This window comes from Populus nigra, chromosome 2 (genome assembly GCF_951802175.1).
Source record: "Populus nigra chromosome 2, ddPopNigr1.1, whole genome shotgun sequence".
Classification (NCBI taxonomy): Eukaryota; Viridiplantae; Streptophyta; class Magnoliopsida; order Malpighiales; family Salicaceae; genus Populus; species Populus nigra.
The window spans coordinates 42,565,271-42,592,850 of record NC_084853.1 but is presented as its reverse complement, the minus strand read 5'-3'; the positions used below and the strand labels follow the sequence as shown (position 1 = coordinate 42,592,850).

General features: G+C 34.3%; 4 protein-coding genes across 6 annotated transcripts; 1 reads left to right on the top strand and 3 right to left on the bottom strand.

The window, feature by feature from the left end:
• Positions 1-1,252: 1,252 nt before the first annotated feature.
• LOC133682812 (uncharacterized) lies at positions 1,253-4,289 on the top strand. The gene is made up of 3 exons (XM_062106341.1): positions 1,253-1,970; positions 2,505-3,075; positions 3,975-4,289. Exons 1-3 carry the CDS (start codon positions 1,285-1,287, stop codon positions 4,119-4,121), a joined length of 1,404 nt encoding a protein of 467 aa, XP_061962325.1. The 5' UTR covers positions 1,253-1,284; the 3' UTR covers positions 4,122-4,289.
• Positions 4,290-7,598: 3,309 nt separating this feature from the next.
• Positions 7,599-10,026, bottom strand: LOC133682215 (putative RING-H2 finger protein ATL21A). Its single transcript, XM_062105500.1, has 2 exons — positions 9,053-10,026; positions 7,599-8,314 (listed from the first exon to the last, which is right to left on the bottom strand). Exons 1-2 carry the CDS (start codon positions 9,723-9,725, stop codon positions 7,872-7,874), a joined length of 1,116 nt encoding a protein of 371 aa, XP_061961484.1. The 5' UTR covers positions 9,726-10,026; the 3' UTR covers positions 7,599-7,871.
• Positions 10,027-10,181: 155 nt separating this feature from the next.
• LOC133682994 (probable F-box protein At3g61730) lies at positions 10,182-15,011 on the bottom strand. Its single transcript, XM_062106517.1, has 8 exons — positions 14,926-15,011; positions 13,225-13,424; positions 13,083-13,127; positions 11,749-11,913; positions 11,580-11,627; positions 11,141-11,311; positions 10,764-10,871; positions 10,182-10,560 (listed from the first exon to the last, which is right to left on the bottom strand). Exons 1-8 carry the CDS (start codon positions 15,009-15,011, stop codon positions 10,478-10,480), a joined length of 906 nt encoding a protein of 301 aa, XP_061962501.1. The 3' UTR covers positions 10,182-10,477.
• Positions 15,012-15,319: 308 nt separating this feature from the next.
• Positions 15,320-24,959, bottom strand: LOC133683094 (histone-lysine N-methyltransferase ATX3-like). Of its 3 annotated transcripts, none has more exons than XM_062106611.1 (23): positions 23,619-24,955; positions 23,464-23,519; positions 23,195-23,387; positions 21,811-21,933; positions 21,654-21,722; positions 21,483-21,551; positions 21,292-21,383; positions 21,083-21,175; positions 20,664-20,799; positions 19,899-19,968; positions 19,697-19,796; positions 19,421-19,545; positions 18,893-19,038; positions 18,470-18,574; positions 18,181-18,245; positions 17,832-18,045; positions 17,600-17,686; positions 17,391-17,450; positions 17,219-17,308; positions 16,967-17,053; positions 16,390-16,464; positions 15,724-15,824; positions 15,320-15,626 (listed from the first exon to the last, which is right to left on the bottom strand). In XM_062106611.1, exons 1-23 carry the CDS (start codon positions 24,480-24,482, stop codon positions 15,536-15,538), a joined length of 3,111 nt encoding a protein of 1,036 aa, XP_061962595.1. In that variant the 5' UTR covers positions 24,483-24,955; the 3' UTR covers positions 15,320-15,535. The 3 variants fall into 3 exon arrangements, with proteins under 3 accessions (XP_061962595.1, XP_061962596.1, XP_061962597.1); XM_062106612.1 differs by having other exon boundaries at positions 17,391-17,447; positions 23,619-24,954; XM_062106613.1 differs by lacking the exons at positions 15,320-15,626; positions 15,724-15,824; positions 16,390-16,464 and adding an exon at positions 16,494-16,742 and having other exon boundaries at positions 23,619-24,959.
• Positions 24,960-27,580: the final 2,621 nt, after the last annotated feature.

Here is a 27,580-nt window from a genome sequence, read left to right as displayed (position 1 = left end):
TTTAATGTAATAAAAAAATAAATAACGTTTCAATTACTATAGTGAAACATCATTTACTTTTAGTTTTGTATAATATTTTTTTAAAAAAAATGTAAATAAAAAAAATTACAAAATAATGAAGATAAAAATAAAAAAAAATAGTATAAATAAATTGAGTGTAAAGTGATAAATATTCTAAGTACAAGGAATAAAAGGAATATTTTTTCCATAAACAAATGTAAAGAAGAAAAAAGAAAAACAATTTTAAAAAAATAAAGACAAAAAAAAGTAATAAAATTATTAATATGTTGCTTTTAAATTTTTGTCATTAATTATCCGTTAATATGGTATTTTTTTTTATTGATAAGAGTCAGTTATGATATTAGCATGGATTTAAGGTAACCAATCTGGACCAACTTGTGCGTATTTCGACTAATCCCATGATCTTTTAAGTTAATGACCATATAAGCTTCTAGTAATTATTATATTAGTAATCACAAGATTTAAACTTGAAATTATAAAAAAAAATCTTTTAATCCTAAACTTTTAGCACTAAATTATTTACTAAATGAATACCGATTGAAGAATACCGATTGAAGTTTTCTTCAGAACTCATGTTATGTGTTATAAATAAACTAATTAATAGTGAGTTGAGAAAAAATTCCGTAACAAATTAGTCATGGTTTAAAGCTTCCTTCAGCCCTTCTACTTTTAATTTTATACTAGTTGGGACCTCTAGATTTTCATTTACAGTGCTGATGTCAATCCTTAAATCTCATTTTTGTTATTAGTCATACTTTTATGAGCATTAGTTACAAAAATATTAAATTATGTCAATAAATATTAAAAAATCAAATTAAATTCTAAATTTTTAAAAAATATAAACTTTTTATATATGCAACAGAAATATTTTACGATACTCAGAGTAATAACTAAAATACTTTCTAAATAAATAAAAGGAATAAATATATAAACAAAAGAGAAAAAAATAATTAAAAATATATAATTTTTATTTTATTTTTTTATAGATTCAGATATTTTTTTTAAATGAAATTTTTTATAATATTTATAAAAAAAACTAGTAATATTTTATTAATTATTTTTGTACGAGTTATTTAAAATAAATAAAAAGATATAAATAGTAAAGAAATTTTATATTTTCATTGAAACTGTAAGCCCAAGTACCAACCCCAAAACTTAAAAGCCCACTCACCAAAACCGACACGACCAGGCAAAAGAACCAGGGCCTTTCCTTTGTATTTAAACCACAAATCCGCTTTATCCATAATAATTTTGATTAACTTCATGTCCATCATGCATCATCCTTCTCCAAAACCAGCAGCCATGGAAGATCACAGCGATCCTATGCCCTTCCAGATCTTCGCGAAGCTTCTAGACGGAAAAACAACAATCCTAAATTTCGAAACCCCAGACTCATGTACAACCCAATCAATCAAGCAAAAAATCTTCGAAATCACAAAAATCCCTATTCACTATCAACGCTTGATATGCAGAGGAGTCCAATTAAACGAAGACGCTATCATCACAATCCCCGAATCCACGGTCTATCTCCTCCTCCGTCTCCTCGGTGGCAAAGGCGGGTTCGGCTCTCTCCTTCGCGGGGCCGCCACAAAAGCTGGTCAAAAGAAGACGAATAATTTTGACGCGTGTCGGGATATGAGTGGAAGGAGACTGAGGCACGTGAATGCGGAGAAGAAGTTGGAGGAGTGGAAAGCGGAGGAAGAGGATAGGAGGTTGGAGAAGATGGCGGAGGAGTTTATTAAGAAGAAGGCGAAGAAAGGGAAAAGGGGGGCTGGAGATGGTGAGGCGGAGAAGTACGTGGCTAGGTATAGAGAGGAGTCGGCGAAATGTGCTGCAGTAGTTGAGGAGGCTATGAAAGAGGTGTTTGGGAATGGGAAGGGGAATGGGTTTAGGAAGAGGAAGGGGAAGGGAGTTGTGGAAGGTATGGAAGCCAAGAAATTAAAGATTTGGTGAGTGTTCTTGTTTCTGTTTATCACTGTAATTTCTTGATTTAATTGGCTTTGATTTTTCTTTTTCTATTTTTTTTTGTTGGATTATGAATAGTTTAGTTTTGAAAAATTGGAAAAGAGGTTACAGGGAAACTGTAGTTGTTTTAAAGACTTATCGGGGTGTATGAAATTGAAAATGAATATTAAAGAGATCAGGGAGTTTAAAATTTGTATATTTTATGTGCTCACGAAATTGGATATTTTCCACAAGTTTGAAGATTCCGGGGAGGGTTTAGGATTCCGATTTAGTAATCTCAGTGTTTATGTTATTGAGATGCTCGGGAGGAAAGGAGTGAGTTGTGAAAAGTGCATAGATGTGTATGGCTAGTGTTGTTTCGGTGCATCAGAATGAAAATGAAACATGTTTTCTTGAGATTGTCTGGACTTTCGTACACTATTTTACATGATTTTCCTAGTCATATTCTGTATCTTTCCTCTCTTTCATGTGATGTGTGCTTTGAATTTCTTATGATTGAAATTTTTTGTTGTTGCAAGGACGGGGAAGAGAAAATTGGGTGAAAGTGAAGGAATGGATGAAGATAGTAGTGATGATGACAGTGACGAGGGAAATGAGAAATCTGTTGTTTTAAATAATGGGAATCATTCAGATTCAAATAACAAAGCCGAGGGGAGTCAAGATTCGGTTACTGGAAATCAAGATGGTGAATGTTCTGGCGGTGCTTCTTGTGCCAGTGGCTCTGAAGAAGAAAAGGAGGCTTCTTCAGAACAAAGCTTGATATCTAATCCCTGTGGAGAAATTGCTCTGAAAAAAGAGGATGAAGTGGTTGAAGCACAGATTCTTGAGGAAACAGTAGCAAAGACTGAAGAGGTTTTTGAAACTGAAGCACTTGAGGCTGAAAAGCAGGAGAATGTTGGACCTAATTCTCAATGTCCAAATGCTTCAGATTCTGGAAAGGGGGGAATTATTGAAAGCAGACCAGTTATTGCTGAACCCAATGGTTTCTCTAAATCAAAACCTGTGTCTAATGAGATAGTTAATGTAGGCAATGGTGATTCGGAGAAGCCACTAAATTTTGATGAATTCAATTCAGCATCAGAGTTGGAGGTATGTTTGTGAAGTCCGATGTTTCTTCCTTTATATGTGTAGTATGAGCTTTTCCTGGTCGTCACATTGACTTGATTTACTTGTCTAATTGCTATATTATACATTCCCCCTTCTTTATAACAAAGTTTTGACCTATAAAAAAAACATTATGTGGTTAAGAGGCAATACATAAAGATGTGATCTTAAATGTTCTTGGATGGAGAAGGATTCATACATTCAATATCAATAGGGAATGAAGCTTTATTGAGTGTAGTTGAGTAGACAAATGTAGTGGATATTGCAGCAATGCTATGTCGGGAGTCTCTGACATCAGTCCAGAAACCCGTTGTCCCATGATAGGATGGGTGTGAATGGGATTGTGACCTCTTCACTGCCCTTTGAACTTTATTTGTCCCCAATTCATCACTATTGTATTTGTAGCAATGTTAGCAAAATAGTGGAAGGTTGTTATAGAGGTCAGCTGCTTGGTCAACTTTCAATTTTTCTATCTGCCTTAGCAGAATACCTATGTTTACACATGGCTCTTGCAACTGCTGGGATAGGGTGGGTGTTCCAAATTTGAATTTATGGATCTGGATGGTTTTCCTGATCAAACAACTAATAGAAGTTTTCAATAAGACTTGTCACTGCTTTAATTAGAGAGGTAGTTGGAGATATGTAACTTGAGCTGCATTTCTGTTTCTTCCAGCAACCATTGAAAAGCATAAAAAAAAGTTAAATAAATAATAGGCGAAAGAGTTTTGCAATCAATGGCTCTATTGTTAGTACAATTATAGACTCAATACTTTGCAAACATGAATTTATGGTATAAAATGGGATGTCTGTGTTGCGTTAATTAAGCTCAATATCTACAACTACTTAACGCTCTCTTTGGCCATCTTCCTCTTTTACTTTAATAGGTACTTGGCATGGAAAGGTTGAAGACTGAACTGCAGGTCCGTGGGCTTAAGTGTGGGGGTACATTACAAGAGCGTGCTGCAAGGCTTTTCCTCTTGAAATATACTCCATTGGAGAAGCTTCCCAAAAAACTACTCGCTAAGAAATGAGTCTTCTCGCGATGATTCATCTGATTCGGTAGTATGGTAGAAGAATTCGTGCCTTCCAAATGTATAGTTTTGAGTTCCGTACATTTTACTAGTTTTATTTATTACTTGTAGCCGCTACCTAAATTCTTGAGCTTGCATGTTGAAGAATGACGAATATTTATATTCTAATTGCATGCTGTAATTGCTGTTTAGCATATTCTAATTTCTATGGAATCCCGAAGTTGAATTTTAACCCTGCATAATAGAGGTACCATAATTTTGAGGTTTGCTTATTACTGTCCTGAACTCTAGGGGGGCCTTTTGAGAAAATAATTTATAACCGGCTTCTTTTGTCCGTCTTTGTCAATTTCATGGGTTCTTATTACTGTTGGCCGACCGCTAGCTGAATCGAGGTTTGGATGCTCCGTAGGGCCCTGGATGATAATTGGACTCAGTAAGCTCTCATAGAGTTATAAAAAGTTTATAAATCACTTCAATATAAATAAAATATTTTTATTAAGATATTTGTAATATGCTATCATATATAATAATAAAAATTAGTCAAAGATTATATGGGTGGCACGAGTTGATCTAATTTTTTTCAATGTTAAAAAATAAATTAAAAAAATAAATTTAAAGCAATACAAACATTTCAAAAAAGAAATAAAATCTCGTACTTAGATTATTAAATTTAATAAATTTTAAAATTATAATAAATATACTGAAAAAAAATTGACAATGAAAAAAAATATTCAAGTAATGTTAGCATTTTTAAAGAAGTAAGAAAGATATGAGACTTGGGTTATTAAATAAAGCGAGTTCAATAAACTCGTATCATTTAATAATATAATAAATAAATATATTAACAATAAATAAATAAAAATTTAGCAATAATTAACTATAAAAATTAAGTTGTCAATAAATACTCAGAAGGGGAAAAAAATTTTGTTGAAAGTTTATCATCGCTTTGCCATGGACATCACATGACCATCAAAAAAAGCTCACCGAGATGGTTCTATCGTCATCGCGAAAGACTATGAAATGAAACTAAAAGAGGATGCACACGACATGAGAGTTATGACCCTAGAAACAAACCAAACAAAATGTAATAAAGTGAGCATCTCATACTTATATTTAATAAATTAATTTCATTTAACTAAAAAAAATTCTTTAAAAAAGTTAAATTTAACAAAGAAAAACCAATAAAAAGATTCGAGATAACTCGAGTTATTTTCAAAACCAATGAGAAATCTTATAAAAGCAAATAAAAAAAATAATGGAGCTCAATCTTCAATTAATAAATGTTGAAGGATGAAATAGAAAAAACATAAACTTAAAAAAAAAAAAAAAACTCGAGCAAATCTTCTAAACCTTGGTTAATTCTCTAAACTCATAAGTTATGAAATTCTAAACCTGAGCTAAATCAAGAAGTTTAATTCTCCACTAATTTAATATTGAAAGATGAAATCGAAAAAAATATATCAATTCAAAAAAATTATCAAAGTAAAAGAAAATAACAATCAAAAGAACGATAATCAAATATGATAGTAAAAAAAAACTGAAGGTGGATGAAATCGTAAAAAAAAAAGTTAATTCTAAAAACTATCTCAAATAAAAATAAAAAAAATATGAATCAAATGTGGAAGATGAAAAAAAATAGAGGATGAAATTTGGAAAAAGATATCAATTTAAAAAAATTATCAAAGTAAAAAGAATAACAATCAAAATAATGATGATCAAATATGATAATAAAAAAAATCTGGAGGATGGAATCATTAAAAAAAAGTCAATTCTATAAACTATTTAAAATAAAAACAAATAGCAATCAAAAGAATATGAATCAAATCTGAAAAATAAAAAAAATTGAAAGATGAAATCGAAAAAATTATATTAATTTAAAATTTTTATCAAAATAAAAATAAATAGCAATCAAAAGAATAATGATCAAATATGATGGTAAAAAAAAAACTGATGGAGGATGAAATCATAAAAAAAATAATTCTAAAAACTATCTCAATTAAAACAAATAACCATCAAAAGAACATGAATCAAATCTGACAGATAAAAAAATCTAGAGAATGAAATTGAAAAAAAAAATTCAATTCTATATATTAATTCAAATAAAACAAATAATAAAAAATAAAGATTAAATATGAAGGAAAAATATATTGAAGGGTTGATTTGAAAATTTAAAGAGCTAAACGTGAAAATCTAAGAGAAAAGAGAAAATAGTAAAAAAAAAAAGAGTTGTTGGCAACAAACCTAAGGTTCGTTGGCCATCTCCACGGCTCAGGGATAAAGGGACTATGAAGATGATTCAGGCGTTGTCTCAAAGGTCATCGTTTGGCCTTTGTAATACAATGCACACTCTGCCTGAATATAGCAGTAATAGTCTTTGCACTGATGTATGCAACACACACGTTAATTATTTTTTTAAAATTATATTTTTATATTTAAATTAATAATTTGTCTCTAAACCAACTTGGTTATAATAAAAAAAACAATAATAAAAGGTTAAAAAAAATTATAGGCGCCAATTAATTTGATAATTTAATAATGACCCGATGAATCTTAAAAAACAAAATGATATTAGCACGTTTAAAGGTTTTATAATGGACGGAAAAATCCATCATTATAATGTTCTAATTAATGGTAATTTCTGTGTGTGTACAGTAATTTCGCTAAGTGATTTAATTCTTTACCTATTTTAAATATTTGTAAACATCATAGCACAGCATCAAACAGCACAATAATACTTAAAAATGGCCTTAATCAATTTGTCATTGAAACACAACTAGCTCTACCTTCCATGATCAGCGGTCCAAAATCCACGGTCACCTACTTCCTTGTAAATATATTCCTCAACTCCTTTCATTCCTCAAAAGCAATCATCAAATGTCAAATCAATTTTTACTTTCTGTCAATGAGTTCTGTTGGATTTCTATTTTTATGGCATGGCCAGAACGGTTCGTTGGTGAGTCATGCCAAACTTCCTACAGTGTTTGAATTGTCGTGCTCAAGTAAAACTAGATTCTCAATTTTAAAATTTGATTTTAATTGAGCAACTACGAGTATTTTAGCAAGCCTAGATCGACATGAAATTTTTCTTCGTCTTGGAGAATTTTTCTCATGTGGTTGAGAAAAGCGAAAGCTATGCAGACGGTGATGCTATATTAAAGATGGACTGAAAGGGTTTCCTTTTGTCACTCTAACTATCTTATCTGGTTTAACACCGGGTTTCGGTTTCTTTGCAACTTCTTTTAGGAGGAGACATGGGGAGCCTATGCCGAATTGTCAATCTTGTACAGCAGGACAGACCTTCAATCAACAGTGTTCAGGATATAATCATGGTGGATAGGACATTTTCCAGTCAAGGTCTGCCAGGAATCATACACAATTAAAGAGCATTTTTCCGCTGACATCATATAGTTTATGCAGATACCTCGCTCTTGTAGGATAGCTTTGGTGAAATTAGCTAAAAAGAAATAACAGATGCTGTTGGGCACCAAGAGCAATGTGGTTTTATTAACCAAAGCCCCATCCACCTACATTTTTGGCTGCAGGTTTAGTAAAGTATAAGGATAATGGATTCAAGTCATCGAAATTTTGTTGAAAAACCAATCCTCATGTCGTTTGTCAAGCATTTAACTTCTCCTATGCAAATAAGAAACAGTGTTGAAAAACCATTATGTACAAACAAGAAGCAGTGTATGTGCCGGTGTGTATGTGCTGGTGATGGGGGATCCTACGAGCAAAACTGCCGGAAATGTCTTAATGTGAAATGTTTGATGATGAAACATGAGCAGGGGATGGTGATTTCCGGCAAACTGGACAGGTACCGTTCATCCGTAGCCATTCATCAACGCAGTCTGCATGGAAGCAGTGCTTGCATTCTGGTATCATTCTCAGTGTTTCTTTGCTGTTATATTCCGATAAGCATATAACACAGGTGCTACCATTGGGACCAGGTAGCCGCTTACTTTCCCCAAGGACCAGCTTGTCAAATGATTCAATGGTGGACTCATCAAGACCCATCACCAGGATGGTAGGTCGCGGTGATACTGTTGCTGTTGCTGTGTTCCTCTGCGTGTTAGATACCGCATTGCGTCGAGCATGCCAGATCATAAGGTATGCAGAAATAGCCATCCCACATGCACATACAAGAACGGGTATTCCAACCGACACGAAAAGGATCCCAACTTGGCGACTATTGCCTGAAACGACATGCTGTCAATATTTGATCCAGATCATTGATGTTCTCAATTTACAATTGTTTTTGACGATCCTAGAGTCTCGTTTGATAACTTTCCTGGCATACGTTACTCTCCTCAAATGACTGGCCGGAAATCACCAAACAACAAATATGTCTGTTGAACCAGGTCTGGTCGTCGTACCTTCTACCAATAAAAGCAAAAGGGGAAACTGGATGGAAGGTTTATAGTGATGATACATTATCGTGGCCTGTTTGACTGAACATAGGTTGGTGAATTAGAAATGATGGGGACTGAAGAGCTGAAACAAGTTCATTTAGAATTCGACTTTTGGCTGCTGCGAATGGTAATGCTTAGAAAACTGAATGATGCCAAGGTGGGTGAGAACCATATTATAACTGGAAATGATTATCCCACCTGACATATTCTTCTTCATATTTTTTATAGCGTAGCTAATGATGCTAGTTTAATATTTAATTATCTAGTCAAGTCAATTATTCCTCTACCCCTCTACTACACGATTCCTATGTCATGCATTACTTTACAAAGTCCACCGACCCATACCAAATTAAGAATTCCTGATATCTTTTGTTCCTCAATTACCATTAGCTACCCAAAGAATATTTTGAACCAGTCAGACAGTTTCTATGAGCTCCTTTCCCCGCTTTTCTTTTTCTAATTTACAAGTAAAGATGGTGATGAAGATGACAAATAGAAAAAAAAAGAGAGAAGAAATATCACCTCTATGAGAATTGTTAGAGCAAAGAATTTCTTGACTAGCATTTCCATGGAAACCACACGTGCCGCCATGTGTTTCGCATTGGTGACAATCAGGAGAAAACCAAGTTAATAGAAGATCCTCGCTGAGCTTAGATGAGAACCCTTCATAGTGTTGAACTGGCCATGAAGCTGGAATTAGCAGTGTAGTGATAACATCACATAATGAGGACAATAATGTCACAAGGAAGGTGGAAGAGGTAGCTAAAACTGAAATTGTTGAGTTGCTAAGGCAATCGATGATAGGAAAGCGAGACATTACGAACTGAGTCGGACAGCTTAGAAAGGTGTAGTTCTGATGAAAAACAGCAGCGAAAGGAGAACCTGAGAGATTGAGCTGTAGAAGGCGTTTAGGAAGGCAATTATCCTTGTCGTAAAGCTGTATCTGTTGAGTGCGATAATCGATGCCACGCACGAGAAAGTCCCCAGAATGAGGAAGTTTTAGAACTGTCGTCCACCGATTATTGCAACTTAGATCGAAACCAGGGTAACCACAGTTTCGGGGTTGATTGCCTTGTAGTCGGAAAGGGAATCTAACGGGGACGTCGTCGATGCCGCACGCGGAGATCGAGCAATCTGCCGCTGCATTCATAAAACGAAGGAGCTTGATCAGAAAGAGAACTTCTAAGATGCCCATGGTGTTGGAAGCACCCGATTCAAGAAAAGGTAGGCCTTCTTATAATACTGTACTAGGATTTTTCTTCATTCAAGTCGACACTAAAATAAACATTTCTAAAGTCAATCTTCATTACAAGGAGCACAGGCATGCGTGAGGGCAATTTTCAAGTATATACTCTAGCTTTAGCCTATAAGTCAACTGTTTATGGCCAGTGTTAACGAAGGAGCCTTTAGTTTCCATATAAAAATCTTGACCGTATGGGGCTATGCGCACCCCATCCACCGTCTCTTAATTAAGTAAAGAGTTGAAACTGTTTAGGAAAAACATTGAGACGTGCCTTTCTGAATCAGGCTTACAAACCCATCCACCGCTTAACTAACTAACACTGGGTGGTCAGAAAATGAAAGTTAGTTTTATGCGTTGACTTTACATGCGTGTATAAATTAAAGTTGAATTTAGCTTGTAACCTGAGCGTTCCACCCAAATATATAGATTTCTTTATTATTATTTTTTACTTTTATGAACATTCGGTCATTGCAAAACTTCAGAATATTAACAATCAAGGTTACAAGGCAGCCGAAAGGCCGTTATCTAGTAGATTGTCCCATTGAAGCAGCAACCGAGTGTAAATGAAAAACCAAGGAATCTACACCAAATCCATTTCGCTTGGTCAACTATGTATTTGAATGACAGCATTGAAAATGCATTGCTGTTGCTGTGGAGAAGAATGCAAGATTTTGGCGTATAAGATATGCGTGACTGGAACTGGACTAAGCAAGCTGCTGAGAGATTCTAATTGAAACTACTTCTCCTTCAGGTCCAGCTCTCATCGTGTAGTACTTTGTAAGAAGCCCTGCTTCCCCAGAGAAACAGGGATCGATAGACCCAAGGAAATAGCAAGAAATTAGCAGTTTTGTTTGTGTGACTCCTCAAAATCAGAAAGAACAGACGCAGGGATGTAATTGAAGTGATTGCGATTGTTGTCATGGATGACAACACCCTGTACAAGGGCAAGATTATGGAAGTTCTAATTATATACAGCTTGGGAGGCCTCACCTTGATTTTCTTGTAAATTGGTGCGGATTGCAACTGAATGGAAAGTGATCATGGCCTTTGGCTGCATATCACTGGGTTTTCCTGCCCATGACTTGAGATTAAACACACCTGCCAATTCCAATTTAGTATATGCACATCATATCAAGAACCATGAACCTCTAGGCTAATAATGCTCAAGTTGGAACCCACATTACAAATAAGAAGCCAGAACAAGTGGTATGGCCAATCCTATATTTTAAAAATCAAGAGAACATGCAAGCACCAGTTAACCTCTACTTGATAAGATTTCACTAAAAACAGAACCCAAATGGATAGCACAATGTTGACTAGGGAAAGCTCGAAGAAAGAATTCCATTTTATTACAATTGAAGTATTACCAGCCATTGCGCGGTCCTTGATGTGTTTGAGATCAAAAATGCCACCAGAAGCTGCATCTACAGACTTGTTGATTTTATAGGATCCAATCAGCTCATAGTCCCAGCTCGCATTCTGGTATCCGTCACACAGAAACAGCTCCATATTCCTTACTTCTAGTGTCTGCATTGTTCCTGTATAGAAGAGCACTTTTTCTTCAAGTATTGAATACCCGCTTTGTTTACAACAAGGTAAATAAATGCAACAGACAGTTATCTGCATGGCACTTTTTTAGTCCAAAATTCAGTCATTTTGTTAAAGGTTCTGCACAGTAGGCCTGTGATTCAAGTAGAGTAGATGAACATCTACACCAAATAACATGCTACATTTACCGAATGATTCTTAAAGGAAACTCATAATTTGGAACTCTTGTAGCTAGCCAGTAAAGTAATTTGAACTCACCCTCACATGTATCAAGTTCACAAACAGGGCATCGAACAAGCTGGAGATCTGGAGACATCGGCAATTTTGTCATGTAAAGTTAGTTGGCTTGTCATCCAGAATTTGTTATATCTTTCCTGAAAAAAATGTGTTCAGAACGTACACTGGTAGGGTGAAAGAATCAAGTTACCTGCTATCCAGATCCCTTTTTTGATGTTACTTAGAACACAAGCTCCACTTGATTCCAGAGCCTTCTCCACGTTGTCTTTGTTAATTATTTTCAATGGCAGGCTGAGCCTCTCGGACAAGAGTGCTACTTGGGAGTCAAAGAAAAATGCGCCAATCCTCATCCAATCTGATTGTCCCATAAAAGAACAGCATACCGTGAATAAGGTTTTAAGTCTACTGATGCAATTATAATGTACTTTTTTTATATTCAATTGCATCCCTATTAAAAAGAACTCTAATATATTATGTACATTACAAAGTTGACAGCAGATACGATGAGCCGGAGTTTATACTCTGAGCTCATGTCCCCATGCTCGAAATTAGGCCCGCATAAAACCTAAGTCTAAAACTATGATGGATCTTGAAGTTCACCTAGGTGCTTAAGGCCCAAATAGAGCTCTAGCATATCAAGTGCCCACTGCTCCACTATTATCAAATTAGACCGGAGTGTCTACAAGATAAGACACCACCGCTAGATAAGGAGCTTTTAAACCAAATCCCAAACGAGGTTGATCCACAAGGATTCGATTACTGTACCCATATGCACAAATCCAGAACTAGGATAGCTTTTGCCGAGGGTCATTTTCACTCTGGGTCTTTGTCCCCAAGTTATTTAAAACTGTAGATGTTAGGTAAATTTAACATCCTACCCTTACATGGACACATCCAACCTTAAACCCAAAGTAAGCCATGGACACATCCAACCTTAAACCCAAAGTAAGCCATCTTCTTCTTCATAAAATAACTTTATATTTGTATCTTTTAAATTTTGCTTTGCAAATACACACAACGCAGTCTGTTAAGACTATTTTTCTCCATCATTCATCTTAACTTATGTATTTTACGGTCTCCTAACCTAGAAAACAACTTGTTTTGCAGGTCTCAATCCCTTGCATCTTCCATCTCATTGCATCCTTGAGAATACCATAATCTTTAGAAAGTATTCGGCAGCCTCATCAAAATATAAGCACACTACTCTGAGAGAGTTGAATGGAACATTTCATACAATGAATTACAATGGCCCATGAGTTGATAAAAAAGCGAAAGAGTGGTATACTTCCTTGTTTGACTAACAAATTAGGAGCTCATACTGAACTAAGCATTAGCTTTTAAATTTAAACCATTACAGGAAAGAAAGTCAAGTGAACTCGAAATCAAAAAGCTCATAATCTTCACCACGTAGTTTGAGCTCAAAGAGACTATTTAATCTTTTAAAAAAACAGTCCTACAAGTGATTGGAAAAACCACCCCATGAACAGCTAAAAGACCAACCAAAGAAAGAGAGAGAAAATTTACCAATGTGCTTCTCATTGTCACGGAACTTGTACGAGTGACTCCCATCTGCAAAACCAGTCCATCACCAATCAAATGTTATCAAACTGTTCAATAATTCTAACCAAATAAAAAATGCTCAACAACTAATAGGTCTGATAATTACCAGCTAGTGAACCATAGAGCTTGATCCACTTGAATGCCACTTGGCATGGGGCTGGGACTTGAAGATCACGCAAACAAGCAAACTTCCATACGCTGTCATGCATGATGACGTTGTGGAACCATCGGCAAGTCGCAGCCAGCTTCACCAGAGACTTCCCGTCCAAAAACTTAGCTACCTCTGTCCATAGATCCACTTCATACCTTTCTCAATTGAAGATCAAAACAAAATAAGTAATTGCTATAAATATTTTTTCAAGAAAACTTAAATCTGTTCTTTAATTTCGAAACCTAAAAACAAATTCAAACTCGATCCGGATCTGTTTGGCGGCTGAGAAAGTGTGATCAGCAAGTGATTGAAACTGTAATTTCGTACACAAATCTCAAAATCTGATAAAATGAAAATATTCAAATTCTTGAGTTACGTGTTAGACTTTTATTTCCTTAACAACTAGAAAGGAAAAACGAAATTCAAACATCATTTTCATTTTCTCAGCTGCCAAACAGTGGTTAAGAATCCAAATAAACAGCACTTAGCTTAGAAAGACCAAGAAAACAATGTAAAACAGAAATATAGTTCGATTTAAAGAAGAAAATGCAGTTCAGATTCTACAATTTCTACAACTTTTGATTTTCGTTCTTAAAACAGAATCAGAAAATTCTGCGATCTAGCAAACAAGACGTAGCTCAAATTTACAGTATCATACACTTGATTTTAAGCATAATTACTCTTTAATTATTTCATAAAAATAAAAAATAAAAGGAAGCAAAGTCACTTACTACTTCAAACTCAAATTTCAAAGCTGCTTCAAAAAATCAAACGCAGCTCAAATCGGCTATAAATCAGTATCACAGTAAAATTCGAAAAATAACTTTAAAATAAAAATGAAATCAAGATTTCATTAGTATTGACCTAATTTCTCAGAGTTAACACAGTAGGAAGCAAACAAATCCGTGTTCGAAAATGAAGCTGAAATTTGAACTGAGGGAGAGAGAGAGACAGAGTACCAATTGAAAGAGCAACGAGAGTTTTGGTTTTGTAGACTAGGAGATTTGCAACTGCAAATCGTAGATTCTCTTCTCAATCGCTTTCTCATTTTCATTTTCTCAATATTTCTCGGTGAACTCTCTTCTTCCATTGAAATGGTTTAGTAGAAATGGCTCTTACTGTTTGGTCTATTTATTGTTGACGCGCGAACTTCTCACTACTTGAAATTGAGTAACAAACCATTCTTTCCATTTTAAAAATAAATTTGAACTTTGAAGTGTTTGCTGATGGCCCCCTACTAGTTTGGCCCATTTAAATATGGGTCTATTTTAAGCCCATGGACTGCAAACACCACCTTTCTTTGTTCTTTCTTTTTTTTTACGGTTTCTTCCGTAGAATTAATTTTATATAACTATTTTACAGAATTCACTAACAAAAAAAAGTCATTGAATTTTTTATATTATTTAAAAAAATTATATATAAGACTAATGTCCTATTTCTTATGTCGTTGTTACTCGAAAACGTTCAGTCAATGTCATGGGCTGGGGAGCCTCTTTCTTCTTGTAAGAGAAATTTCGGCAACAGAACCTTATGTATATTTGTTTGTATTTCAATCGAGGGCGTGGGCATTAGATTTTTTGGGCTCCACCTGCGTTCTTAGAAGCCGATGTAATTTGCTAGACATACAGAATCCGTAAGGCTTCATCCTCCATTTACAGTAAACTTGCATGCTGACTGCCGTCATGGACAGCACCCATTCCATAAGCATTTGTCATCCAGTATAGCAGCAGTGACACCGCCATTGATTCTATAGAATGGCATGAGCTATTGGGGTTATCGTTACAACCCTAAATTGCAATCATCAGATTTCTTTAGATTTGGTTCACCACCACACTTCAATTAAAATACGCCTCATTTCCAGCTAATAGCTAGTAGCTTACCCTTGCTTTCATTTTGTTCCATCATTCGGCCTCTTTCAAATGGGAAAAAAAAATACTGAATGAATTACTAATGGACTCGCACCATGCTTGCTCATTACACGAGTAGGAATCAGATTCAAATCTAACCCTTGCAGGAGAGAGAAATGAAGTTGAAACTTGAAACCAGATAATGAAGGTAAGGTTTTAATGTTGCAATGCGGGAAATTTAACAGCAACTGTTGAGAGAAATAAAAAAAAAAGGCCACCAGCCAAACTGCCTGTGAATTTACATTTTATAGCTACAAAGGATTGGATGGTTGTCAGAGTAAATAAATCAATTAAATTGCAGGTTAGAATATGAGTCTGATGCATCCATGCAGTACATCGGAAAGTGAAAATGGCTAGCCTTAATTCATGAACTTCCGACAATTGGGAGCTTTACAGAGGCAAGGAACTTTCAGCTCATCATGCTCATCTGGATCAAACAAGTAATCATACCTGTCCATGCACAAATTAAACACACGTTAATTACCCGAATTAAATATCCCAGGACCACTGACGAGAGAGAGAGAGAGAGAGATTCTTTAAAGCATACGTTAGCTCGTCACCAGCAGAGACATTTGTCTTGGCAATGAGAACGATCCGATTCTCCACATCACCCACGCTCATAATCCTTGCATAACAATTGGGCATACACTGCAATAGGAGTAGTTGAGCACTTCATATTAAGGCAAAAGAAGAGATGTAGTATGAAGAGCTAAAACAAATACCTCTACTTTTTACAAATAATTGTATAACACACAAGGTTAAAAATAGAAATTGTTTTTAACCATGAACAGAAAGCACAGTCAGGACACTAAATTGCAAAACTTGACCAAGGTAAACCTAGTTGAACTTCTGAACTCAGGTTCTACGATCAATATCATATACACTAGGTTTTACAGAACAAGTAAACCAAAGACCAATTTTAAACTTGGCAAGTGTCACAATGGTCATCAAATCTGACAGCTAAGATCCATTTTCCTTTTCCAAGTCAAAGGGTATAGTAGACGACACCATGGGAGTTAAAAATAAGTGTGCTTCCAACTTCCAGGTACTTGGCGGACTACCTGGATTGTGCAAGCATTTCACTAGACTGTTCTATAAACATGGGCTTACATATGTCTGATAAACAGAAACATGAAAGTCACCAATACAAAAGCTAAAAAAAAGTAGGTATTTTTAGATCCAGTTTCAGGTGAAATATAGGTGCTGCACTTACCGAATGATTGATTAATCGTGCTATATTCCCCTTATTTGTTGCATCAATTACAACTTCCTCACTGATTTTGAACAGCTGCAAGAAATAGTTGGTTGAACCATAAGAAAAACCAACAATAGAGTTCTTTCCCTTTTACAATATGTTCAGCTGTATACTAGGCCAAAGAGAAAGAAAAGGAAAATGATGGAAAAGGAAACTGTGGCATCTTCTGCCAGTGCTAAACACACCAAAACTACATTAAATATTATTATTCCATAATTTGTTCGAAATAGTTCAGAGAAGTTCAATTTGCCCATAGCTCTCCTTTGAAACCAGATATGCAACTCTTGGCTTTCATTTCCCTTGTGATGGACCTGGAAGAGATGGGACATGTTGATTCAGACTACATCCCCATCATCAACCACTTGGTCATCTGCCTATCAACAACTCGGCAGGGTCTAAGATTAAAGTTTTTCAGGATACAAGAAGAAATTCATGGCAAATTGGCAATTACACTTTCTAAGTAAAATAACAAAAACTGTGCCAAGAAATATGAGCAGTCATGTGCATACAGACCAAATAACATCAAGAAACTCACATAGCAATCCTTGCCTTCTAAACGGTACCGTGCCTCTCTCAGATCAGCAACACTCCGCCTTACCTTCTCTCCACAATACTCAATGACCTGGAGAAAGGTGTTTTGTTAGGCAAGAAAAGAAGCAAACCTAATATTGAGAAAGCATTACTTCCAGGGAAGTTAAACACAAGAGAGGTACTTTAAAGTCCAGCCATACAAAACAATTGATGCTTTAAAAACACAACAAACAGACCAAACATATAAATTAAGTACCATTTCTCCTTCTTGAATATTTCTGCGGGCGAAGAGGCCCCATCCATGTATACCAGATTTACCAAAACACACCCGATGGTTTTCAGTTTTCTGAAAGCATAAATAGATGTTAATTGAATTTGACAATCATATCCAGTAGAAAAAAACTATATCATGTGAAGGATGGTGGGACCTGTAAATGGTAAAGGCGTTCTTTAAATGAAGAGAAAACTGTAGAATCTTCAGTTTCCTGCTAGAAGACAAAGCAAATACTGAAAAGTCGGCCAACCAAAACAACAAAAAGGATGGATCATGAAGTTCCAAAATCATTTTTTTTCCTCTTGGTTTTCTGTCGAACTATTTAAAAGAAATAAAACCTTCCAAACAAGACAAGATCATTACTTTATAGGTGCTCAGGTTAATAATTGAACATAAAGGATGATGTCTTGGTCCCATCAATCGATGGAATATTGGCTCTCCTTCAGACCACTGCCAAACAGGAGAAAATATCTGTGAGACAAAAAGGACAGATAAACTTGGCCTGAATGAAAAACAAACTATCTTGATGAAAAATCCAGAGGAGAGGTGGAAAGGAAAGCAAAAAAAAAGCGGCAAAGGTTCCTAGATAAATCACCTTATGGTTTGTTCTTTTAAAAGCACGGCACTTTGCAGCAGAGAGAGGTTCAAATTCATTACTCCCTCTGGTTGAGGGTTCTGGAAGTTCCACTCTCTTAGATGAAACCAACCTTGAACCCCTCAAGCACCCATTCTGATTCTGAAGCAAACTTCTGCCAGAGAAAACTCCCGAAGGTGTACGCACGACCACAGCATAATCTGGGTTTGGCTTCCTGCAACGGAACCAAAGTAAGATGACACAACATCCAAATTAAACAAAGATGGACAAGATTCTCTATTCCAATTAGGAGAAAAAAGAATATGATAAAATGAAGATGCAAATGATAGATGGGGGCAAAAGCTCTAACCTGTGAACAGCACAATATATTAACTTTTCTGTGACTTGCACACCATTCTTCTCTGTGCAGTTCAACTGAAAAACCAAGGCGCAAGATCAACGAAAGTAATTGGTACAGTCTATTCTCATAAATTTCAATTTAAAAACTAAATAAGGAATATTTACCAAATAATATAGAAACATACAAGCACCAGGAAAGATATGGCACAGTACAAAATATGAAATCCAGACACTAAAACAGAAAATAAAAGGAACAAGTTTTATTCACGAGTATTAAAAACAGTTTCAGAAAAACGTACTTCCATGAAATATCCTGCTCTTGAGGCACACGTTGCATGAAAATAGGTGGCACACTTGCAACACTGGGCACACGAACCATGGGTCTGCTTACAGACAACACACCTCTGGCACGCAAATAAAATAGATTTAGACCACAAGCACTCTTATTTGTATAACAGCATAGCAAGTAAATGAGAATCAATCTGGAGAAAAACAACTTGAAAAACAATTTAATCACCATATCATACAAAAGCCTTGGTCTTCAATGACTAAAGAAATAACACCCCCTTTACCAAAATTAGAATCCTCTTAAATTCTGGACAAGTGAAAATATATGCTACAGAATTAAGGGAGACAATTCCCGTTCCTAAGCATGTGAGAAAAGTTTGTTTTAAAAAGCCAGAGCAGGAAACTTCTAACTGATTGTTCAGATCATAACATACCTTCATAAACGACATCAATGGAATTCTAAGAATTCCAGTGGCAGGTTCCATTTTTTCATGGTTCAAGAAACCAACTTCAGGTCGAAACCAAGCACATATGATGTGAACCCACAGTGTTTCAATATCACTTGGCTTGAGAGCACCACCTACAGAAGTAGGTTTCAAATATAAGAACAAACCAGCATTGAATTACAGTGAGCTTTACAGCATGAAAGCAGAAAAAGGTCACTAAATAATATTGTTTTAGATGAATGGCTTTGGTAGTTTGGTGCAGCAGTGCAAAAAACTTGATTCAAATAATCAATAATCAGATTCATTTTTTGTTCTGTACTGGAATCAACCTGCCAAATTCCAGGGTACAAAATTCAGACAGTAAATTATTTTTCGGCAGCAGAATAGTATTTATTTCCTTTCTTTGTCAAGAAAAGGAAAGAAGCTAACCAAATCAGAACTTCGGTCATTCAATGACTTTCGCAAACCACAGGTAAATTACTACGATCTATCAAAACATAATGCAAGAGAACATGCCTTTTACAGAGCAAAGGCAGCACTCCTTCTCAACATCAGGAGTTTCACAAGCTCTGCACACCCATGAAGCAAAATCCTGAACATTCCTTACCCCATAGCATTCTTGGTGGACAGCTATTTGACACCTGAAAATAAAATTTAAAAAAGGAAAAATAGGTCTCGGGCAATGGTAATTGAGTACACAATTCATTTTTTAACTTAAAGCAACACTTAATTTCATTGACCACCCAAATAATACTGAACAGACACAAAGAAATCGATGAGTGAGGGCATTACCTGTTACAGATCATAATTTTGTTATCATCCCAATCTTCAACCCATCTACAAACAGCACATCTTTCTGATATCCATTTTGCATATATAGGTTCATACTTCTCTGTTCAAAGGAAATAAAAAATTCATGTTGTTCACAATTAACCCAGTAAAGCACCCACTTCTTCCCACTAAACCAAAAGAAAAGGTAGTAAGTTATATGTACCTTCCAACAAAGCAATTAGCATCTGCTTATCTAACTTTAGAGGATCTACACTTGCATTATATTCAGCAATCTGTACAATAGATATTGTTCATGGAAAATTTATTAATAAGGACGTGTAAGATTCATTCACCCCAACAAAGAGGATAAAAAGGAAAGAAAATAAAAGAAAATCCTACAACAATCGAGATTATATTTGCAGTACAAGCTTGGAACACTGGTTTTTCCTAGTCAGTTCAAGAAACTGGTTTGTTGTAGAATCACAAAACCGGGCAAGGGAAAGGATCCTAAGGTAGTTACCAAAATGATACTAACTATGGGGCTAAATTACTTTACTGTCATCGTATATCATTTATAAGATAACTAGCATTTCAGATGTTGCACCGTAATCAACAAAAATCACAAAAAGGCTCTCAAGGTTAGTCTTTGACAAGGTATTTAATAAACAAATTAAATTTCTACCACCATTAGTCAAAATTTTAGGCTATGTAATGAAGGATATACTCAATTCTCTATTATTCCTCTTCTTCTTTTTTTCTTTGTTCTTTATATGCTCCTCTTTTTGAGCAATTTCTTTAAATGCTTTCAAGAAAAAGCACAGCATTAGATAAAGTAAACAATGTATTGGCACCAGAATTAGAGAAATGTGAGCAGAATTGAGCACGCTAACATATATGTAAATGGCATAGCCTGTACTATGTTGTTAAAAAATAGCAACTTTAGAAATTAGGATGCCAATTAAGAAAAATGACAAGTTCCAGTACAAACCCATTGTGCCAGTGGTAACATTGTGTCTTTGATTTTCACACTGTGCTTCCACTTTTTAGCTCTACACCCAGTGTGCTTTTCCCATTCACTTGGTGCTTGTTTCCGTGACCCACATGAACCACAGTTGCACTCAATTCTAGAAATAGAGGGAAAGGAAAAAGGTTGATGAGATTGTTATATTAGATAAGGATTAAAAAAACAAAAATCCACCAAATATATGTTTACCACAAAATTTACCAGCATTGCCCTATTTACACAACTAAATCAGATTAATTTAACAATACCAATATTTGAACTTCAAACTAACTATTACAGTCACAATTTGCAACATCCCTTTAACATATATATAGCAACCCAAAAATGAAAGAGAGAGAAGAGAGGCTACAATCCATAATTTTTGCAAAGTTTACAGGGCTTACAAATGAAGTTTTGGGATGTATGTTCCTTCCATCCCATTGCAGATAACTGTTACCTTGTCTAGTGGTACAGCCTGTCCACTGTTTCCTACTGACCTGATTCAAATGACATCATTGGGATTAAAATTTCCCAGGGAAAAATTCATGATAAATTCATGGTGTCAAATTTAAAAATCACATATGAGTTAGGAAAAACAAAGTGAGCAGCATACTTGACTGGAGGCTTTCTTCTCTCTAAATCTGGTTGTGCAAATTTAAACTTTACTTTGCAGTCAGGGCAGTAATAATCAATATCCTCCAAATCCTTCAAACCATAACAAATCAATTAGCCTCCACCTGTGAATGAACACAAACTAACATAAGAGATAACAGAATGTATTAGACTAAAATATGGTAGACACACCTTGAAAAGTTTGCTGGAAATGTTGTCACACTCAGCATGCACCCAAACATTACAGCCATCACAGCATACCTAATACATGAAATTTTAATTCCAACATATACCAAAAATTTATTTGATTGTTTTACCAAAAGAACAGTATAAACCTAATTCAAATACTATTAATAATCTTACCCAGTTCCCGCCATCTGAATGATGCCAGGTCTTCTTGCATATGCCACAATATTGCTTTGATTTTCTTAACTGTAAAAAACAGGCATGCAATTAGCACTTTAAAAAGGATATAATTATACAAACAAAAAATAATCAAAAGGAGGTATTTCTCATGAACCTTGGCACAATGTTTGCATAAAATTTCACTTTGAAATGTTGATCTTTTCCTTTTCTTCAAAGTTTTGCATGGCAAGATTAGATTGCAGCCATCACAGCATCTCATGTCCTTGTAACATGCATCCTGAGCAATTGATTCACAAGATGAAATTAGAAGTCAAAATCCAAAGGCAGTAAGAGAGTTTCCAGGACAAAAAAAATATCTATAGAGCAAATTCAAAGTTCCATTATATATACCAGAAATAGCATTTTAGCATAGAATGTATGCAAAAAAATATATATATATAATTTTTGTCAGTCATGCAGATTGAATCGGACAAGTTTGCAGCACCTGGCATGACAGGATTAACTCATATGATAATTAAAATGTGCAAACAAAATCCACTAATCAGAGGAGCATTTTATTTCTAAGACATTTAAACACCTAAGTCGTTCAATAAAATTCCCAGAACTACATTTCTAATCACACCAGCAAAGAGTGTACATGACCCACCACTTTGCATAGCACCAATAGATGTGTGAGGACAGATTGTCAATAGACAGCTCAAAGGAAAAATTGAATGTGTTTTCTTATGCTAACAGAAACCCACTGCCAACAAATAGAACCAAGAAACTTCAGACTTTCATTGCATTAAAACAGAACCATTATTATTTGGTTTTGGGAAGAGAGGAAAAGAATTCCTTAACACTGGAGGTTGTATATCTTACAGCATATGAAAGCTAGAAGATGAAATGAACACAAAATAAACTATCAAGACATGTGCAAAGTCTATGGTCTCAGCATTTTAGAAGAGAATAATTAGATGATGAAATTAGTAGAAGACAGAGCTCGTATTTCTGCACCATAATATGACAGAGTTCACTTGTTTGCAATTCCAGTTTGATGGTTTTCACAGCTGTTAAAACATGGGTCCCAGTCCTTTCCATCTTCATCAGTATTTTCTCAGTCTTGATTTTTAGCTACAATTGATGCAATATTTATGCAATAAAAAAGCTGCAGTTTCAACAATATTTTTCATCCAAATATTTATTCCTTCTGGATGCTTCCAGTTAAGATTATAGTAAGACGTATGTGGTTATTATAGCAAGGAAAATTCATGACAGAAACTTCTCTAAACAATGAATCTGATCTCCCAATGTTCATAAGCATTCAGAAATAATAAATTCCATCACAAACAGACAATGAAACAAGAAGCTAGAACATGCAACAAACTAACCAAACAAATGACCTTCTATATCAGAAAGCTCAACCATGGCAGACCAAGTAGGGGATTTAAGATTACATTTGTCTCATGCTACATAATTTCCCAGAGCTGCATGAAATCCTTCAAGACCATCGACTAGAATTGGGAAGAAAGGACAGAGAAGAGAAAAAGGAAACTTGCCTGTTGTTGAGTGTAGAAGTCCAGATCCTGACTTGAACAGCTAGCTTCCTGGAGTCGGGTGGGATAAGCTTCAGGATATGGTATTTCCGCACTGATGCTGCCCATGCCTGCACTTTCTGCTAAAATTGCCTCTTCTAGTGCCGCCTGAAAATCACTCAGCTTGCACTTGAACATTTGAGTCTGCACCTGAAATCTGAAGAAACAGAGAATTAACAAAAAGTGCCCTGAGAGCTTATAATAACACCAATTGAATATGATCATCTACATACCTGTCCATGAATTCTGCAAAAGGGAATATCATCCCCTGTTTCACCCATGCATAGTCCTGCACATTACCATTAAGCATTAACGTAAAATGCACCAAACGAACTAAGCAATAGAAACTCATGTGAGAGGAACGTGAAAAAAGGCAAGAGAAATATACCCTTTGCGTTCCATTTTTAGAGTATCCATAAAACATAACACAAAGAGCACCAGGAACACAACAACTGAGTACCGCATCAGGAGCTTTCAGGATGGGATCAATCACAACTGCTGGCCACCATGGGTATCTCTTCCCGCATTTAGCCCAAACTATATCACCCAAAGCAAAATCCTCTGGTCTGTAAACATCCTTCTTTTTTTTAGCTCTTTCTCTTCTCAATTTATCCAAACCTGTATACCCATATCTTGGCACAACTCCATCTTCTATCAATGGATTACCCGAACTCAAAAACTTTTTATTGCTACCTTTTCTATGGTGAAAATTGTTACATCCGAACTGACCCACTTCCCCATGCCCTTCAATGCCATAAAATGGATAGGAATGAGAGCTTCCGAAACCAAATTTACTATTATATCTATATTTCTCACTATAAAAATCCTCGCTGTCTACAAATTCATCATCCCCTATTTCCAAATCAGTGTCATCAATTCTACATTCTTCGTTTTTCCACATATCCACAACCGAATCGTTAAACCTCGAAGGAAGTATTTGCACTCGCCCTCGATAAGATCTTGATATCGGCTTTCGAGAGCTCGCCAAGCTCTGGTTCTTCAATCTCTTCTTCGAGTAAGACTGAGTATCATTAGCCCAGTACGATCCTACGCTGCAAAAGGAACCTGGACCACTGCTAAAATCATCAAATTCACTATACATACCCATTGGATTTGAATTGTATCCATTCAACTTTCGCTTCTTAGGAATCAATTCATATTCAAAATTCTCCTCCTCGTCGAGTTCGTTAAGTGTGACGTCTCCTATGTTGCACCGCCGCATTTCGCCTTTCGTGAATTGTTTTATTATCATCGTCTGAAAACTCGATTCGAAACCCTAATTTCACGTCAGGCACAAAAAAAAAATGAATCTAATGCATATGAATTGAACTATGTACACTTCAATTTTGAACGAGTGAATAATCGTTCAATTCGACTTTACTGGTTTGGGTGAAACTGTAAACCCTAGAATTTGAATTGAAGTAATGAAGAGGTAGATACCGAGAAATCAGACGTTCGTTATCGCTTTTTTTGTTGTTGGAAAGGGCACAAGAAGAAGAAAAGGCGAGGAGAGTATTCGAAACAAAATTTTGAAATTCGAGTATTCGAATTTTATATATGAGACAGCGAATATTGAATTGCTCAGGGAAAACGGAATTGAATTAAAAGCCAGTGGAGATTGCAGAGAGAAACCGGAGCTGCGTGGAGGACACGAGAGATACACTGGGGTAATTGTTCAGGAGGATAGAAGGAATTAGAGGTACATGATTATAAGGTTTATTAAAATTAAAGTTTTTTTTTTTTTCATAGTAGTAGGAGTGTTGTTTATTTTTTTTTAATTTTGAAAGAGAAGTGGCGGTGGGACCAGCTGGTTGGTAACGTGATTTGGCTCCAAAGATTGGGGTGCGAATTGGAAAGGAGGGAGACTTCGCAATTTTTTCGTGACGAGCGCGAAATTGAAAATTTGAGAGGGTGGAAACGAGATGTGCTGTTGCTGTTGCGTTCTTTCGTAGGAATGGTTTATTGTTTTTATGAATTACATGGCTTTACTTCCTGGAGATTGCAAATGAAATTTAGATAGTGTTCTGTAGTTTGGTAAAAGTGCAAAAAAAATTATTTTATTATACAGGACTAAAATGATATTATCTTATATTTTGGGTTTTGGACCGACCTTCGTGGGGTCGATTGAATGGAGAATAAACTTGGTTTTTTAAAGAAATATACAAGGTTAATTATTCTTTTTATTTTAAAAAAAAAATTATTTGGCTTGGGTTTTAGATTAACCGGGTTATGGGTTAACCTGATAAATTAGATTGGATTTTTTAATTATAATAATCTCAACTTTTTAAACTTGAAAAAAATATTGTTTCATTTTTATATATATATTAAAGTCTTTTTTTTTAAATTATGCATAAGAAAGGTCTCTTCTTTATCGAACTTTTAAAAAAAATAAGCTTGGATTTTATTTTAGTCTCACTAGTTACCCCTTTTTTTATTTTTGAAAAAATATTGTTTTTTTTATTATTGTTTTGTGTATGTTTAAAAAAAACCCTAAAAATTATTTTTAAAACAAAAGGTTATCAGATGCAGTGAAGTGCACAAAATAAATAGTGGATTTGACACTGAATTTGTTAGCATTATTTAATTTTGAGATGTGTATTTTAGCTGGTCAGGTATTGGATTTGCTCTTTAGAGATTACCAGTTCGGGTCTCACAAATCTCAGGGCTACTGGAGACTTTTATGATCGTTAATTTCATAACACATGGGGTTAGTCGAGATACGCATAAACTGACCCGAACATCCACGTTAATCTAAAAAAAATAAAGTAATCATTTTCAAAACAGGCTAGGCAATAACACTCGTCATTTTTTTTCTACTTTTTTAATTGATACCTTTATTGTATTTGTTTTTAAATGATCTCTTAAATTATATTTAAATTAATGTTCATTTTTCTTTATTTTTAAATTGTTTATTTAGTATTTTTTTAAAATAAATATTGTTTTTTATTTTATATATTGTACGCTGTTTTATATTTCGAATAGATTACTCTAATTTATCTATAAATTTTTTGTGTTCTATATAAATAAAATTTGTTTTTTAAAAATAAAAATTATTTGTTATTGGTTAGAAAAATTATCCTTTAAATTTAAAAAAAAAGTGTGCCGGGAAGAGTTGATGTTGAATATTATGTTTATCTATCTTTTACTCCTATAAGATTAGCTATCCTTTTATTCTAGAATTTGAATGGCAATAGCATGTTTTTTTTTCTCATTTCATATATCTTAAATTTATTTTATTTAGTGTGGATAATATCTTTATATTTTTTGGTTTAGAGAATTATAATATGGTGAAACTCACTTGCAACATTATCCTATTTTTTACCATGTTAAAAATTAATTTCATTCTACATGTGTCATTGAGTTAACAATTTTTTTTAAGCTTGTTTTATTTTATTATATATAAATATTAACTTTTTAATCTACAGTTATTTTTTTTCAATATTAAAAAATATGTTAACAACATTTACATATTTATTCTTTTATGTTTGACGAAAAGCATTACTTGACCTGAAGCAAAACAAGTTGAATAGACAGGTTAGTATTTTATTTTTTTATATTTATTAATACAAATAATTCTTGATTTATTTAATTAAATACATGTAAAAAGTTTTTAAATTTATAATTATGACTTTTTTTTATTAAAAAATACATTAAAAAAACTTCTATATTCATTTTTTTTACTGAGAGAAAAAAATTGATCCATAGCAAAACACAAATTAAATAACCAATACATCAGTAACGTTGATCGAACAATGCAAGAAAAGCTTTTCTTTAAGTCCTGTTTGTTTGTTGAAAAGTAGTTTTATTTTGGAAAGTGAATTATGAAAAAATGAATTATTTTTCGATGCTTGGTAGTGTAATGGAAAATAAGTTGGAAAACACTTTCCAGTGTTTGATTATGTCATGGAAAATGAGCTGAAAAATAACTTATTAATATTTTATTTTTTTCAAGTTTATTGAAATAATGAGGAACAAATTTTACAAATTAAAAAGTTGAATGAGAATGAAATTGAAAAAAAAATATAATTTCATAAATTATCTCAAATAAAATAAATAACAATCAAAATAATAAAGATCAAATCTAAAAAATAAAAAAAATTGAAAGATGAAGAAATTAAAATAATAATAATTAACATTTCATAAATGATTTCAAATAAAATAAGTAATAATCAAAAGAACAAGGACCAAATTTGATAGATAAAAAATTTCAATTAAAAAATGATAAAGGAAAAGCAAACAACAATTATAAAAATAAGAATCAAAATTAATATAAAAAAATAAATTCTAAGAAATGAAATTGAAAAACAAATATTCAAAACAATATATATATATATAGCAAACAAAAATTTG

Coding starts and splice junctions, on each gene's coding strand:
- LOC133683094 (XM_062106611.1), bottom strand. CDS start 24,482: ATGATAATAAAACAATTCACGAAAGGCGAAATGCGGCGGTGCAACATA. Junction 21,934..23,194: donor ACTTCTACACTCAACAACAG/GCAAGTTTCCTT, acceptor TCAATTGCTCAG/GATGCATGTTACAAGGACAT. Junction 15,627..15,723: donor TCTGCTGGTGACGAGCTAAC/GTATGCTTTAAA, acceptor GTGCATGGACAG/GTATGATTACTTGTTTGATC.
- LOC133682812 (XM_062106341.1), top strand. CDS start 1,285: ATGTCCATCATGCATCATCCTTCTCCAAAACCAGCAGCCATGGAAGAT. Junction 1,971..2,504: donor GCCAAGAAATTAAAGATTTG/GTGAGTGTTCTT, acceptor TGTTGTTGCAAG/GACGGGGAAGAGAAAATTGG. Junction 3,076..3,974: donor ATTCAGCATCAGAGTTGGAG/GTATGTTTGTGA, acceptor TTACTTTAATAG/GTACTTGGCATGGAAAGGTT.
- LOC133682215 (XM_062105500.1), bottom strand. CDS start 9,725: ATGGGCATCTTAGAAGTTCTCTTTCTGATCAAGCTCCTTCGTTTTATG. Junction 8,315..9,052: donor CTCTAACAATTCTCATAGAG/GTGATATTTCTT, acceptor ATGTCGTTTCAG/GCAATAGTCGCCAAGTTGGG.
- LOC133682994 (XM_062106517.1), bottom strand. CDS start 15,011: ATGGCGGTGTCACTGCTGCTATACTGGATGACAAATGCTTATGGAATG. Junction 13,128..13,224: donor GCTCTATGGTTCACTAGCTG/GTAATTATCAGA, acceptor CTGGTTTTGCAG/ATGGGAGTCACTCGTACAAG. Junction 11,312..11,579: donor TGAACTTGATACATGTGAGG/GTGAGTTCAAAT, acceptor TCTTCTATACAG/GAACAATGCAGACACTAGAA.